We start from the raw sequence: 15,879 nt of genomic DNA on the forward strand, positions 1-15,879 counted from the left end.
TAAAATACTCTCTCTCCATCTGCAAATGATCTTCTCCATTTCAAAACAAAGTTCACAGCTAGTAGCCTACATAGTAAGCAAAAAGAGGGGGTCGCGGGGGGGGGTGATTCAGTCTTAATCTCTATGTGTTTTGCTCTGGGGCGGGGTTGTGGGGGGGGGGGGGCAATAGGTGGGGCAGGAGAGACAGGGGGGGCAATAAGAGGATGTCTTGCTGTGGGGCAGGGGGGGCAATAAGAGGATGTCTTGCTGTGGGGCAGGGGGGGCAATAAGAGGATGTCTTGCTGTGGGGCAGGGGGGGCAATAAGAGGATGTCTTGCTGTGGGGCAGGGGGGGCAATAAGAGAATGTCTTGCTGTGGGACAGGGGGGGCAATAAGAGAATGTTTGGCTGTGGGACAGGGGGGCAATAAGATAATGTCTTGCTGTGGGGCAGGGGGGGCAATAAGATAATGTCTTGCTGTGGGGCAGGGGGGGGCAATAGGAGGATGTCTTGCTGTGGGGCAGGGGGGCAATAGGAGGATGTCTTGCTGTGGGGCAGGGGGGGGCAATAGGAGGATGTCTTGCTGTGGGGCAGGGGGGGCAATAGGAGGATGTCTTGCTGTGGGGCAGGGGGGGCAATAGGAGGATGTCTTGCTGTGGGGCAGGGGGGGCAATAGGAGGATGTCTTGCTGTGGGGCAGGGGGGGCAATAGGAGGATGTCTTGCTGTGGGGCAGGGGGGGCAATAGGAGGATGTCTTGCTGTGGGGCAGGGGGGGCAATAGGAGGATGTCTTGCTGTGGGGCAGGGGGGGCAATAGGAGGATGTCTTGCTGTGGGGCAGGGGGGCAATAGGAGGATGTCTTGCTGTGGGGCAGGGGGGGCAATAGGAGGATGTCTTGCTGTGGGGCAGGGGGGGCAATAGGAGGATGTCTTGCTGTGGGGCAGGGGGGGGCAATAGGAGGATGTCTTGCTGTGGGGCAGGGGGGGCAATAGGAGGATGTCTTGCTGTGGGGCAGGGGGGGCAATAGGAGGATGTCTTGCTGTGGGGCAGGGGGGGCAATAGGAGGATGTCTTGCTGTGGGGCAGGGGGGGCAATAGGAGGATGTCTTGCTGTGGGGCAGGGGGGGCAATAGGAGGATGTCTTGCTGTGGGGCAGGGGGGGCAATAGGAGGATGTCTTGCTGTGGGGCAGGGGGGGCAATAGGAGGATGTCTTGCTGTGGGGCAGGGGGGGCAATAGGAGGATGTCTTGCTGTGGGGCAGGGGGGGCAATAGGAGGATGTCTTGCTGTGGGGCAGGGGGGGCAATAGGAGGATGTCTTGCTGTGGGGCAGGGGGGGCAATAGGAGGATGTCTTGCTGTGGGGCAGGGGGGGCAATAGGAGGATGTCTTGCTGTGGGGCAGGGGGGGCAATAGGAGGATGTCTTGCTGTGGGGCAGGGGGGGCAATAGGAGAATGTCTTGCTCTCTGAGGTGTTGAAAGGGTGCAGTAAGTCATCCTTATCCGTTGTTTATTATTACATAATTTTTTAAATAGCTCTATATTCTGATAATAATCGCTGCAATTAAGTGTTCGTTCAGCGACAGACGTCTGTCTGTCCAGCTCTTTAACAATAATTAATCGTCTAGCCTGCCAGACAAGTAGCTATACGTTATCCAGGGGTTTATATTCTTTAATCCATGTTCTGATCCGATCAAAGTGGGACAGTGGCAGCGGCCATTTTGAAGATGCGCGCGCATCCACTCGCATTCAAATCGGCGCAATGAATGTCAACTGTCCACAGCAAAGCGTTGTAATACTCGCGTTCGGGTCAAGACACCGCACACAGCATTTTGTCATTGTAACATGCGGGTATGGATATTTGGCTCTTCAAAACAAGTGTTGCGTGCGATAAAACCTTGGCAATGCGCGATTTAATGCTGGCGGCAAGACGGTTAAAGGGCTGCAGAGACACAGACCCTCATTCCTCTGTAGTGCCGCGTAGCGCTGCTTCCCAAACGTTTTTTTTTGCTCGCCACCCAAAAGAAAGATGTGACGTCTCCCGTCTGAAACATTTGTTTTTTAAATTAATTGGAATTTCATTTTTTTTTTTATGTATTTATTACATTATTTTGAAAAATATGATTTTTTATTATTATTTATTTTGCTTACAAAATAATAATTAGTCACAGGACTCATCCTAAATGTTCCCCCTCATTTTAGCGGATCAGATCGAACGTGAATAATTATTGATCTAAATCAATCTGTCCAATTCTATTATGTTTCAGACAGGCTATTGCGGTCCCGTCGCTAGTCACGTTAGAATTAATCATACCTCCCGTTGCTGTCGATCGCCTCGGGGGGTGTTTTGGCTACATCTAGCTACTTCAGCTACATCCAAGATGGGGGTGCATGCTTTTGGTTAGACATACCATTGGTCCGATATCTCAAACCCTCACCCTAACCTCCCACGGGGCAGCACAACTAAACCTAACCTTAACCCTCTCCCAACCCTTAACGCAACCCTCACCAACCTTAATCCGGTCGTCTTAACGCACCCCTCACCAACCTTAATCCGGTCGTCTTAACGCACCCCTCACCAACCTTAATCCGGTCGTCTTAACGCACCCCTCACCAACCTTTATCCGGTCGTCTTAGCGCACCCCTCACCAACCTTAATCCGGTCGTCTTGACGCACCCCTCACCAACATTAACCCGGTCGTTTTAACGAATCCCTCACCAACATTAACCCGGTCGTTTTAACGAATCCCTCACCAACATTAACCCGGTCGTTTTAACGAATCCCTCACCAACATTAACCCGCAGTCTTTTTAACAAATCCCTCACAAACCATAATCCGGTCGTTTTAACGAATCCCTCACCAACCTTAAACCGGTCGGACCAACGGTATGTCTAACCAAAGTATGCCTCCCCCCCAAGATGGCGCCTGGTGCATCTTGGTATATGTTATAGGGCGGAGCGGTCTGTTATCCAGAAATAACACCAATCAGAATCATAAGCCTGTCTGTGTAACAAAGCAGTCTAATGATCAGGCCTATACTATGTGAATATAGAGCGTAAACACTTGAACAGATTGATCATCACTTATACCACTACCTTTGAACTGGAGATTCTGGATTTTTATTTTATAAACAAAATAAGGGTGGGGTGGGGGAGGGAGGGAGGGGGAGGGGGTTTGATAACCACAGAGCCCATTTATGGCAGCGGTATGATGAGGTCATAGGGCTCTCTCTTCTCGTCAGTGCTAAAAACCCCTTAGTTGAACACATCTTTTTATGTTTTTCAAAAAATAGTAAAAATAAAAAGGCAAAGAAGTTTTAGGGATAAGGCGTTTGACACTGATGAAAACAGAGACAATAGTCTCTTATAGATAGACTATGGTGGTGGTGGTGGTGGTGGGGGGGGGTCTTCTGGCCTATGAGAGCACAGCGTTGGAGGGCGGGGCCGAGTCTCCTGGCCTATGAGAGCACAGCGTTGGTGTGGCGGATGCCGATCAGGTTGTCGGCGCTGAAGGATCGCCTCATGGACGCACGATTGTACAGGTCCTTGTATTTGTCCTCGCATAGTCTGGAGATGGCCTGGACGGGACGCACGCACGCAGACACGCACGCACACGCAGACACGCACGCACGCGGACACACACAGGCACAGACAAGCACGCACGTGGACACACGCACGCGGACACACACACACACACACAATGTTTGCAAATACATCAAAGATGCATATAATAATCCATTTCTAATGGATGAAGCCTTGGGCTGGAAGAGAGGTCATCAGGTGGTTTGTGAGCGCGCTGGTTGTCCAGTGGCTCCAGTGTACTAACTACAGTGTACTACAGTGTACTACAGTGTACTACTGTGTGGGTAGAGCTCTTCACAGGTCTAAAAAAAATTGTTCCCCGAAATTAATCTGTGAAATTTTACCGATTCTGACCCGTTCCGAAAACCTTTACAAATAGTTAAACCAAACCCGAATGGATCTCCGTGACAATTTCGTCCAATTTCCGACCCGTTCCGAGATTTCTTTCAAATGGCGAGCCCCGGAGCGAGATCCGATTATTTCCGACATTCCGAGAGACCCGACCCAGCCAGGCAGACATAAAGAGAGAGAGAGAGATAGAGAGGGGCATGGAGAGAGAGAGAGAGAGAGAGAGAGAGAGAGGGGGGGGGGGCTAAAGAGAGACTTGTCTCTTCTTTTTTCTCCTCATGACAGCGTGCGTGCATTTACAGGTCTTGGCTTAAATGGAATATTTCAATGAACTTTAATATAAACAGCTCCTATACTTTGCTCTCTTCTCTTATCCACATGTGGGGAATGGGATACACAGGAGAGTTGTCATGGTTTCTTTAAACCTTCTCATATTAATTTGAGCTTTGCTATAGTTTGCCTTCACCTCGTAAATGATCACACGTTAACCAGAATCCCCCCCCGTAGCGATGCGGAGCAGACAGAGAGAAAGAGTATACAGTCACACACTGATTGAATATTTTATTAACATTTGCAACAACAACAACAAAAAAAGCACACAGCACACAGTAGCCTATACGGGTCTTCTCGGATCCAACTCGGACATTATACACATAATGACTGACAGACCAGAGTTCCGAGGGGGGGATACGTCCGATTCCGACCCTGCCCCGAGTGATTACGATAAAACACGAGCGGGTCTCGGGTATTTCCGGAGTCGGGGGACCCGGTGAAGAGCTCTAGTGTGTAGTGTGTAGTGTGTAGTGTGTAGTGTAGTGTGCTGTACCTCTAGTTTGTGAGCGCGCTGGTTGTCCAGGGGCTCCAGGGGGAAGTTGAGGCTGTTGTATAGTGTATAGTGTGTAGTGTATAGTGTGTAGTGTGTAGTGTGCTGTACCTCTAGTTTGTGAGCGCGCTGGTTGTCCAGCGGCTCCAGGGGGAAGTTGAGGCTGTTGTCGTCGGCCAGCTGTCGCAGGTCAAAGTAGTACTTGGCGTAAACGCTGGCCGGAACGTTGATGTTGAACTGGAGCAGCTCCAGGAAGTGGCGCTCCATCTCGTTCCTGCGTGACGCACACACACGCACGCGCGCGCACACACACACACACAAACACACACACACACACACACACACACACACACACACACACACACACACACACACAATGTTTGTGTTAGTGACAAAACAAACATTAAACTCTGTTCATTGTTAATGGCGTTTTTAATGTTTGTCTAGACAAAGACAAACATTAAACCTCAAACCTTTTGTCCCCTCAAAAAAAAAAAAAGTTAAAATAGGGATAGGGACAGCTAGGAGATGAAACATCAGGGCTATGAGGCGGTCGGTCGCCATGGATACCGCATCCAGGTATATTGTCTTGGTCAGAAGAGGCGGGGTGTGTGTGTGTGTGTGTGTGATGTCTGGTTTCCCAGGGTAACTAATGGAGTGGGCGAGAGACACTGCCCATTATGTTGGACCATGGAGAGCACTTGAGACCCACCCAGCCCCGAATGACCCCCCCCCCCCCACCCCCCCCTTCTCTCAAACCACCCCCCCATCCATCCCCCTATCCATGGATGGCACCGAGTGCCGCGCTACGGGCTTGTGGTGAAAATGTGCCTGTAGTCCAGCTCTCTCCAGCAGCTAGCTCAGCTCAATGACAACTCACAATAGATTGCTTTTTAGATTGGAACCCATACTGTACGAGCACTTGTATTCCTGTGACGGCCGACGCGCATCTCTCTCTCTCTCTCTCTCTCTCTCTCTCATTGAACCCAACATGAAAGACGAAGATATATACTGAAAATGTTTGTATTTTCACGAAGATGTGGTCTCATTTTAGCCCGACACTCCGTCTGAATTTTATCATTCCGTTTCACTTCATTACATTATTCAGACTGAAAGCCCTCCCCACGGCACAGCAGTTTATGGGATGGGTGTCGTCAAAGTGGCAGTCTTCGGTGATTGGTTCATACCAACCAAATCAGAATAGTAGGAAAGCAGATGATGTTGCTGTCAATAATGTGGCTATGGCTAACCCGTTTGCTAACCAAACAAACACAGCCAACGAGCGCTACTAGTATGTAAACAAAAGCGGTAAAAATATGTCGGATGATGATATTTATAAAACCTCTCGTCTGTAAAGAAACTATTTATCATACGTCGATTTAATAGCCAGATTGATACGGTCGTGAGTTACCGCAGTAGTGGGGGCAGCCATGTTTGTTGTCTAACGCTGTTGAGTGACAGCGCTGATGACCAATCAGGTGAATCAGCTGCTGCGGTCGGATTTCCGAACGACACTGACGCCGCCGTAGGCATGAGAGACTCCAGAACTGAATCGCCAGAACATATTTTCTTAATGGGCGTGGCTAGCGATTCAGGGCTGGAGCCAGGCTCATCTCATTTCCTTCCTGGACTACAAAGTCACACCTCCATGCAGCCTCCCCCCCCCCCCCCCCCTCTCCACAAGGAGTGCACTAAAGCATTATGGGCATTGTAGGAATTCAGCAATCCAGTCAAACACACAGACGTCATCATTTTGAGTTCCTTAATCAGACCAGTGTGTGTCCAGTGGAAACCTCGTATGAATCTGATCTCAGGTCAGAATGGGTTATACTCACATGTCCTCCACGGGGATGTCCTTGAGGATCTGGCAGTAGTCCACGTTCCACACGGCCTGGTCGTCCCACACCTTGGAGGAGGATTATTATTATTATTATTATTATTATGATCATTATCTTCATCCTCATAATTATTAGTATCATAGAGCACCGAAGTCCTGACATAACTCGCTCATCCCTTCGATTCCCCTGGTTCGCGGAAGTAATTTAATCTATGGAGAATAACATGGGGTGATCTTAATATCGTCTACTATAAGCGTTGTGGTCCAAAAATAAACAAGCTGTCTCGGCTGTTATTGTCAGGGAGGTGTCTCTGTATCGTTTTGCAACAGTCAGTCACTCATATATGATACAGTCTAGCTTCTAGCGAAAATGTAACTAATTCAGTAGCAGTAACATTAGCGTTTTCTCTCAGTCAGTTGATTCTTCATATCCATATGAGTGAAGCGGCCGGGATGACATGTTTATTTTTCAAACACAGTTCTTATATGAAGCAATCTAAAAAATCCTCCTATGACGATTTCAATGCAACTAAAAAAATACATGAACCTGGGGACTGACGCCCTCTACTGAAAGTGACGTCAGACTTCGGTGCTCAATTATCATTAGTATTAATTACCTTGGAGGCCAGCAGGATGGCTCCCAGCACGATGCGCTTCCAGTTGCCAGGGCAGATGTCCAGCTCCGCGTAGGTCAGGAGACGCTCCAGATATACCTGTCACAATTAATACAGCAATTATTACATCATAGTTAATAATAATTAGGCGATGATGTAATAATTGTGACAGGCCTATACACATGTAACCAAATGGACCCTGCTTATAGCATAAATCTAAATTAAAATACAACGGAAATGAAAAACAGAAAGATAAGGGCTTCTGTTCGTGGCTTTCAGGAGTTTCAACAAAAACACATTTTGTGTCAATCATGAAGGACTTTTTTTCCCCACAGAAAATGACAAAAGGTCTTCCTGACCTTAATATCACTGGCTGTGTTTGTAAGGGGTTTACTGCCCTCAGGTGGCCAGAAGGTGAATGACAACAGCTGCATCAATGGCACTAACCTCAGAGGTTAGTGGATTGCTTCTCAACTTTCATTTGTTCAAGTCAATTACTATTGGTCCATTATGGAGGGTATGCGCGTGACATTATCATACGCGGAGGTTATGCCCATACATTCAAACAGAAAAGTCCTATCTGATTGACAGCCCATACATCCACGCAGAAATGTCCTATCTGATTGACAGCCCATACATCCACGAAGAAATGTCCTATCTGATTGACAGCCCATACATCCATGCAGAAATGTCCTATCTGATTGACAGCCCATACATCCACGAAGAAATGTCCTATCTGATTGACAGCCCATACATCCACGCAGAAAAGTCCTATCTGATTGACAGCCCATACATCCAAACAGAAAAGTCCTATCTGATTGACAGCCCATACATCCAAACAGAAAAGTCCTATCTGATTGACAGCCCATACATTCAAACAGAAAAAGTCCTATCTGATTGACAGCCCATACATTCAAACAGAAAATGTCCTATCTGATTGACAGCCCATACATCCATGCAGAAAAGTCCTATCTGATTGACAGCCCATACATCCACACAGAAAAGTCCTATCTGATTGACAGCCCCATACATCCACACAGAAAAGTCCTATCTGATTGACAGCCCATACATCCACGCAGAAAAGTCCTATCTGATTGACAGCCCATACATCCAAACAGAAAAGTCCTATCTGATTGACAGCCCATACATCCACACAGAAAAGTCCTATCTGATTGACAGCCCATACATCCACGCAGAAAAGTCCTATCTGATTGACAGCCCATACATCCAAACAGAAAAAGTCCTATCTGATTGACAGCCCATACACAAATTTCACGCCCCCAAATGAGACAGCGGCCCCACTTCTTTTTCTTTTTTTTTATATTTTTTTATCCCACGATTTTGTAACTCATTTTTCACCCCTGTGTCAATCATCTAATGTGATTCTGGGCTCTATACACACCCTCCACCAACCTAGTCCCCATATATGGGGGACAAGGGGAGAGCAACGGACTTGAACTCATGCTTCCTTCATGCCCGAGTGTCCAAGTTGCTCCTTTTACACCTGACAGGGGGGGGGGAGTTTCCCTAGTTGGACGTATAGCGCGTGGAAGGAACACGTTATTCCAACAAGTTCCTTTCCCCTCCATCAGGCTCCCCGGCTGGCCAGGGGGAGGCAGTTTAGTGACCAGGATTACTGCATGTTTTTTGTGAGGGTACCTACCCTAGGGGACACGGGGAGAACATGCAAACTCCACACAGAAAGGCCCTTTCGCCAACCCCGCCTTCGGGTATGGGCAATCCGTACAAATTACTTGTACTTGCCGTTTTCAAAGCAAACCTGGGCTTCCATAACACCTCAACAGTGCCAAAGGCTGATCACCTCCATGCCACACATCCCATTAATGAAATAATTTGTTCAAAAGTAATTAAGTTAAAAGTATTAACTGCATACATTAATATACTTTTCAGCACACAACACACACACACAGAGGAGCTCACCAGAGTGACAATGGCACACTCTGCAGTGAGCTGTGCAGCGCTGAACAGTGTCCTGACGAAACGGTAGATGAGCTTGTGTTCCGGATCTACACGCGAGTAGTCCTCTGGCACTGGGTCTCTCTACAGGACGCACACACATGCACACAAACACGCGCACACGCGCACACACACAAACAAACACACACACACACACACACACACACACACACACACACACACACACACACACACACACACACACACACACACACACACACACACAGTTAGAGTTGAAAAGGTGTTGAAATGTTCTTTAAATATCATGTAACTACATGATAATGATAAAAGAGTGCCAAGGCTGTATGTGTTATATTTGAGGGTAAATCCTAAAGTAACATTTTCAAAAGAAATTGGCAATATTACAACAAAGCGTCCCCAATATGTCAGTTATTTAAAAAAAATACAAAAAAAAAAACAATAATCAGTGTGTTTATCTTTGCGTTGTTGTTCCTTACTTTATCATTCAAAAAGATGTCATTGGGAAGTTTTCATAGTTTTTTAGACTAAATCGACAGTTGATTTAGTCGACTAAAATGTGTTTCGGCGGGCCTTGATGACGTCGTAATGGCTGATTATACACTTGCTGACAATAGCCGATCTACAAGCTCACAACGCGTCTTGTGAGCTTGTAGATCGGCTATTTGCTCGGATACATGCAACTAATTGTAAAATGACTTATACTGGATCTCTGGTCCACTAGTCCCTTCCTATAAGATTTAAGTCTAGTTTTAATTTGTTGAAGAAATTGTCAGTATATTTAGTCTCAGTCATCGTAGCTTAGTTTTCATTTAGTTTTTGTCCGTGGAAAAAGGTAGTCGGCGAACATTTTTCGTCTTAGTTTTAGTCGACGAAATCAACACTCACACAGAGAGGATGTAACTTCTCGTCGAAGATGTCCAGAGATCTGTTCGAGTCCCTGCAGGAGAGGAGGAGGAGACGAGGAGGCAGGAGAGGAGACGAGGAGGCAGGAGAGGAGACGAGGAGGCAGGAGAGGAGACAGGAGAGAGGAGACGACACAGCGGTCAACGTTGGACTTTTTTGGAGTCCAACGTTGAATCAGATTTAAATCAGATTTGCCTCTGCAGGGCTTGACACTAAGGGCTCCATTTTCGTCACCGCTGAACCCCTTAACTTCTTTGCCTTTTTTTACTATTTTGAAAAACATTTTTGAATAGTTCAACTAGTCAATCTACATTGACGGGTGCAGGTCTTTTTTCCGACAGCATATTGATCCGAAACCTCAATCCTAACCTAACCCTAACCGCAAGCACGGGAGCAGCGCATGTCGGACCATCGCTTTTTCGCATCGCAGCGAATGTCCCCCCCGCTGCGGAGCGGACCGTTGCCCCGTCGGCTAGAATGGTGTCGGAAAATAGTCCGCCTCCCACATTGACACGTTGTGAGCTTGTAGACTGGCCATTTTAACTATTCAAAAATGTTTTGCAAAATAGTAAAAAAAAAAAAAAGGCAAAGAAGTTTAGGGATAAGGGGTTTTTAGCGACGAATACGGAGCGCTTGGGTCTCAGAGGAACTTTGCCGCCCGACGGGCGTACAGGTCATTTTCTACTTGCCCAAAGGTCACGCCCACTTGCCCGAAAAGTAAATTGTTCATTTAAAAATATATACCCAATGGGTAAACCCTCCAATATATCAATACGTCGTACATTGTGATGCATATGACAGTAAAACAATACATTGTGATGCATATGACAGTATACCAATACATTGTGATGCATATGACAGTAAAACAATACATTGTGATGCTATTATGGCAGTAAAACAAGGATAAACAGTTTAAAACGAGAAACCCACCTGTTCTTGATGTGGTAATATATTGCTAACGTCACACTGTGGGGCAGAAGAAGAAGAGCAAACAGGTCAGTTTGGGTCAGGTTTCATTTTCATGTGACTTCAAACCATTGGACACACACACACACACACACACACACACACACACACACACACACTGGCTGATAAAATAAATAAAAAAATCACAGTGTAGGCCAGTGAGAGCGGAACAAATGTCGTTTTTTATTTATTCACAAGCTATTTTGCATAAAATAAAATAAAATTGGTTTCATTTTACGCTCTCAAAAATAGTTAAATAATTGTTAAACATCTGCATCAGATTTACAAGAAGTCTACACAATTAGAGAATGTAGGGGAATTGTTATTTTGAAAAACCTCTGCCTGTTATCTCTCCTAATGATACCAACATCAATGGAGGATGGAATTGTGGACAAAATATTATCAAACGACAACAAAATATTATTCAGTTCTGGGTAGGGATGGCGCTCGTTAAATGTATTGATAACGAACACCTTGTCGATCAGGCTTATCAAGCCGGGTTCTTATCGAGCCCACTATCGAGCATTTTCTATTACTTCGTGAAAATATTTTGCGCGCCACACCCACCACTTGATGGTGCTCTTGAGGTTGGGCTGGCTGATGGTGCTGTCGTCTATGAAGATGGTGGAGCAGGAGCTGTACTTCTTAGAGAGCGTACCAGGAGACACCTGCACAATAAAAAACAAACGCACCTTAGAGAGCGGACCGGGAGACAACTGCACACAAAACAAACGCACCTTAGAGAGCGGACCGGGAGACACCTGCACAACAAAACAAACACACCTTAGAGAGCGGACCGGGAGACAACTGCACAACAAAACAAACGCACCTTAGAGAGCGGACCGGGAGACACCTGCACAACAAAACAAACGCACCTTAGAGAGCGGACCGGAAGACACCTGCACAACAAAACAAACGCACCTTAGAGAGCGGACCGGGAGACACCTGCACACAAAACAAACACACCTTAGAGAGCGGACCGGGAGACACCTGCACAACAAAACAAACGCACCTTAGAGAGCGGACCGGGAGACACCTGCACAACAAAACAAACACACCTTAGAGAGCGGACCGGGAGACACCTGCACAACAAAACAAACGCACCTTAGAGAGCGGACCGGGAGACAACTGCGCACACAAAACACAGCTTGTCAGCAACGTGGCAGGACCCCCAGGGACCCCCAAGGACCCCCAGGGACCCTGTCCATATTCCCAAAGCCTAAATATATTTTTTGAGGGGCGCTAGCCGCTCCAGCTTTTGGGGTGTGTGTGTCCACAAACTTTGTCCTACACAAACATTACATGTATTACTTGCACAAGCAGAGCGCGCAAGTAAGGTGGTTTATCCGGCGCTTTGATGCATATGCCGTGGTACATATACTGATTTCGAGAGTGACGTAATGAAGATATGTATCAGTGTCCGGTGGATTAAAGGTAAAATGCCTCTATGTGTAAAAATTGTGTATGTATGCAATCTGAAACCTACCTTTCTACATTACGTCACACTCAAAAGCAGTATATATATATATATTTCAAATATGTTACCTGTTAGCTAACCAATATTGAAAGTGAAACGTATCGTAATTACGTCACCATTGACGGGCCAGTTATAACCCGACTTTGATATTTTTAATTCCAATGTTTTACAGAGAAGGCGTACAGAAAACCTAAAAAAAAACTGGCCGGGCGCAAAACGCGCAATTGAAGAGTTTTGTAGGAGTTGCCCCAGAATGCCAACTCACCGCCCATTGATTCCGCTACCCAATAATTGAAGTGACATTTTCACGTATAGCGATGGACATAGTGGGTGCCACTGCCCAAGTCAGGGCGAGGGAACAAGTATATACTGGTTGATTCTCGATTATGCCACCCTGTACCCCCCGAGGCCATCCGGGGTATAACTGGTATTCGATGGTGACGTAATACATGTATACATAAAGACATACATGTATACATAAAGACCACCCGACACTGTAAAGCCTATCTTTATTACGTCACCATCGAAAGCCAGTTATATCCCAGCACTGATACATACAGTATCTTCATTACATCACACACAAAATCAGTATTATACTGTATGCATACGCATAAAAAAACCCAGCCAACCACAGTACACTACCTTTCAACGTACAACTTACATATACATGCATACGTTACCTATTAGCTAAACCAATATTGACACATATCGTAATTACGTCACCAGTTATAACCAAACTTTAGTATTTCATTTCAATGTTTTACAGAGAGGCTGAGATTTGAAAGGTGACAGTACTTGCACTAGTTTGGGAGCAGTGCTACCAGACTTCTGAACAGCTTCTATACCCGTCAGCGATTAGACTGCTGAACAAGAGCTAAGTCTGACGCAAAGACCGAAACTGATTCATGCAGACTTTTTTATTTACATTCGTACATACTTTCAGTATGACCCTTTATTTATTATGCACTCACATTGGTTATATTATGCACTTTGTGCTCGTCTCTTTTCTCTGTTTTTCACTGCAACGATGACTCTGAGCCTTTGGGCACAGCCAAGTTTTCCACCCACCTTACTTGTGAGTTGTGAATAAAGATTGATTCCGATTCTGATGGTGACGAAATTAAGATATGTTTCAATGGTTATAATAACTGGCTGTCGATGGTGACTATAGGGCTTGGTGCAATAACCACAATATGGCCGGTATGTATCGGGTTCATTAAAATTAAAAAAAAAAATCTTTTCTTTTTACTTTCTTTTTGTCCGTGCTGTTCCGGTGACCTTAAGTTCTAGGCCTACAAGTGCATATTGTGTGATATGTGGGTTGGCCAACAAAAACATAAACGGCATCAGTGAGGCTCAGTCTAATCACGTCAGAAATAATGTTAACTCATCATGGCTTGGGGAGGCACGCAGTTGCTGCGTGGTGGTGGTGGAGCGGCTGGAAGTTGGCAGCGGTGGCCTAAAGGTTGCCGGTTCGATTTCCCCGGATGGGCAGGAAGAATCTGGGTGGGGAAGTGATTGACATCACTCACCCAACACAGCTGACGTGCCCTTGAGCAAGGCACTGAACCCCCAACTGCTCCAGTGGAGCTGCTTAGTGGCCAACAGTATAAGACTGTGGTTGTACTGGTCAACTCCCAGGTTTTAATGTGCGTGTGTGTGTGTGTGTGTGTGTGTGTGTGTGTGTGTGTGTGTGTGTGTGTGTGTGATGTGTGTGTGTAGGGTGTTGCTGAGAATGAGCACTTGTGCTTAGCTACTACCCTGGGTAAATAAAGGATAAAAACAATCAATTCATCATATATCAAATTAGGCTCAGCAATCTATAGTCAGTTAACTTGGAATTTGTTTAATATAATAGATTAGTTTAATATATTAAACAAATTATCTTAAACATACGTTTAAGATAATACTAGGTTCCATGACGAGGGGACTAGTATTAGAGTATATTAACCCATTCTGACCTGAGATCAGATTCATACGAGGTTTCCACTGGACACACACTGGTCTGATTAACCCATTCTGACCTGAGATCAGATTCTAAAAAATGTCAGTCGTTCTTCGATTTTTCAAAAATAGCAGACCTACAAGCTCGTAGCGCGCCACTCGGTGGCGCGCTGTGAGCTTGTAGATCTGCTATTTCTCAATAGCTAAAGCATAACAAAGCTTAGAACACCAAAATGGGTTCCCGTTCAGAATGGGTTAATAGAGACGGCACCTGATTTCTCCTGCCATCCACTTGCATTAATTAAGTTGCTCAAAAGCGCATGAGGCGATTTCACTTCCTCCTTCAGGGTAGGAACAGAGTGCATTCTGGGATTGATTGGGCCAAACACATGAACGCGCTGTGCCGTTGACTATCATTGCACTGAAACAGCGTTCACGTGTCATCATGAACGTGCACAATGATAGTCAACCGACCAGTGCGTTCGTGTGTTTTGGACCAGCGCCGCAATACCAGATTTGGCCACTATGTCCATTTGGCCTCAGGGTTTTCCTCCGGGTGCCGTCTCTATTCATATATACTCTAAGGGACTAGTCTTTGGCAATATACCTGTTATTACCGCTTACCGTGATGTCTGAAATCAATACCGCTAATATCACAGAGTCTGCCGTTTCTGAAAAATCTTGATAATGTGGCGCAAATCTTTGAATATATATTTTTTCAGAGAATAGCCCAGATCTTTGCTTCTGGGGGGGGCTCCTAGAACAACATATTTTCAGATGGGGGCTCCTGGAACAACATATTTTCAGATGGGGGTCCCTGGAACAACATATTTTCAGATGGGGGTCCCTGGAATAACATATTTTTAGGTGGGGGTCCCTGGAACAACATATTTTCAGATGGGGGTCCCTGGAACAACATATTTTCAGATGGGGGTCCCTGGAATAACATATTTTCAGATGGGGGTCCCTGGAACAACATATTTTCAGATGGGGGTCCCTGGAACAACATATTTTCAGATGGGGGTCCCTGGAATAACATATTTTTAGGTGGGGGTCCCTGGAACAACATATTTTCAGATGGGGGTCCCTGGAACAACATATTTTCAGATGGGGGTCCCTGGAATAACATATTTTCAGATGGGGGTCCCTGGAACAACATATTTTCAGATGGGGGTCCCTGGAACAACATATTTTCAGATGGGGGTCCCTGGAATAACATATTTTCAGATGGGGGTCCCTGGAACAACATATTTTCAGATGGGGGTCCCTGGAATAACATATTTTCAGATGGGGGTCCCTGGAACAACATATTTTCAGATGGGGGTCCCTGGAATAACATATTTTCAGATGGGGGTCCCTGGAACAACATATTTTCAGATGGGGGTCCCTGGAATAATATATTTTCAGATGGGGGTCCCTGGAACAACATATTTTTAGATGGGGGTCCCTGGAA

General features: G+C 46.0%; 2 protein-coding genes across 2 annotated transcripts in view; one reads left to right on the plus strand and one right to left on the minus strand.

The window, feature by feature from the left end:
- The window catches only part of plekhm3 (pleckstrin homology domain containing, family M, member 3), a 465,291-nt gene that overhangs the window by 95,688 nt on the left and 353,724 nt on the right, over positions 1 to 15,879 (plus strand). The window lies entirely within an intron of this gene.
- Positions 1,255 to 15,879, minus strand: part of ccnyl1 (cyclin Y-like 1) — a 25,724-nt gene continuing 11,099 nt past the window's right edge. The window contains exons 4-11 of the mRNA XM_080786109.1: positions 11,573 to 11,673; positions 10,970 to 11,005; positions 10,022 to 10,073; positions 9,119 to 9,238; positions 7,181 to 7,276; positions 6,562 to 6,632; positions 4,838 to 5,000; positions 1,255 to 3,551 (exon numbers count right to left, since the gene is read on the minus strand). Of these exons, the coding sequence (XP_080642235.1) occupies positions 3,432 to 3,551; positions 4,838 to 5,000; positions 6,562 to 6,632; positions 7,181 to 7,276; positions 9,119 to 9,238; positions 10,022 to 10,073; positions 10,970 to 11,005; positions 11,573 to 11,673 (759 nt within the window). The 3' untranslated portion in view covers positions 1,255 to 3,431. The remainder of the gene's footprint in view (positions 3,552 to 4,837; positions 5,001 to 6,561; positions 6,633 to 7,180; positions 7,277 to 9,118; positions 9,239 to 10,021; positions 10,074 to 10,969; positions 11,006 to 11,572; positions 11,674 to 15,879) is intronic.

This window comes from Protomyctophum bolini (genome assembly GCF_963924005.1).
Source record: "Protomyctophum bolini genome assembly, chromosome: 16".
NCBI lineage: Eukaryota > Metazoa > Chordata > Actinopteri > Myctophiformes > Myctophidae > Protomyctophum > Protomyctophum bolini.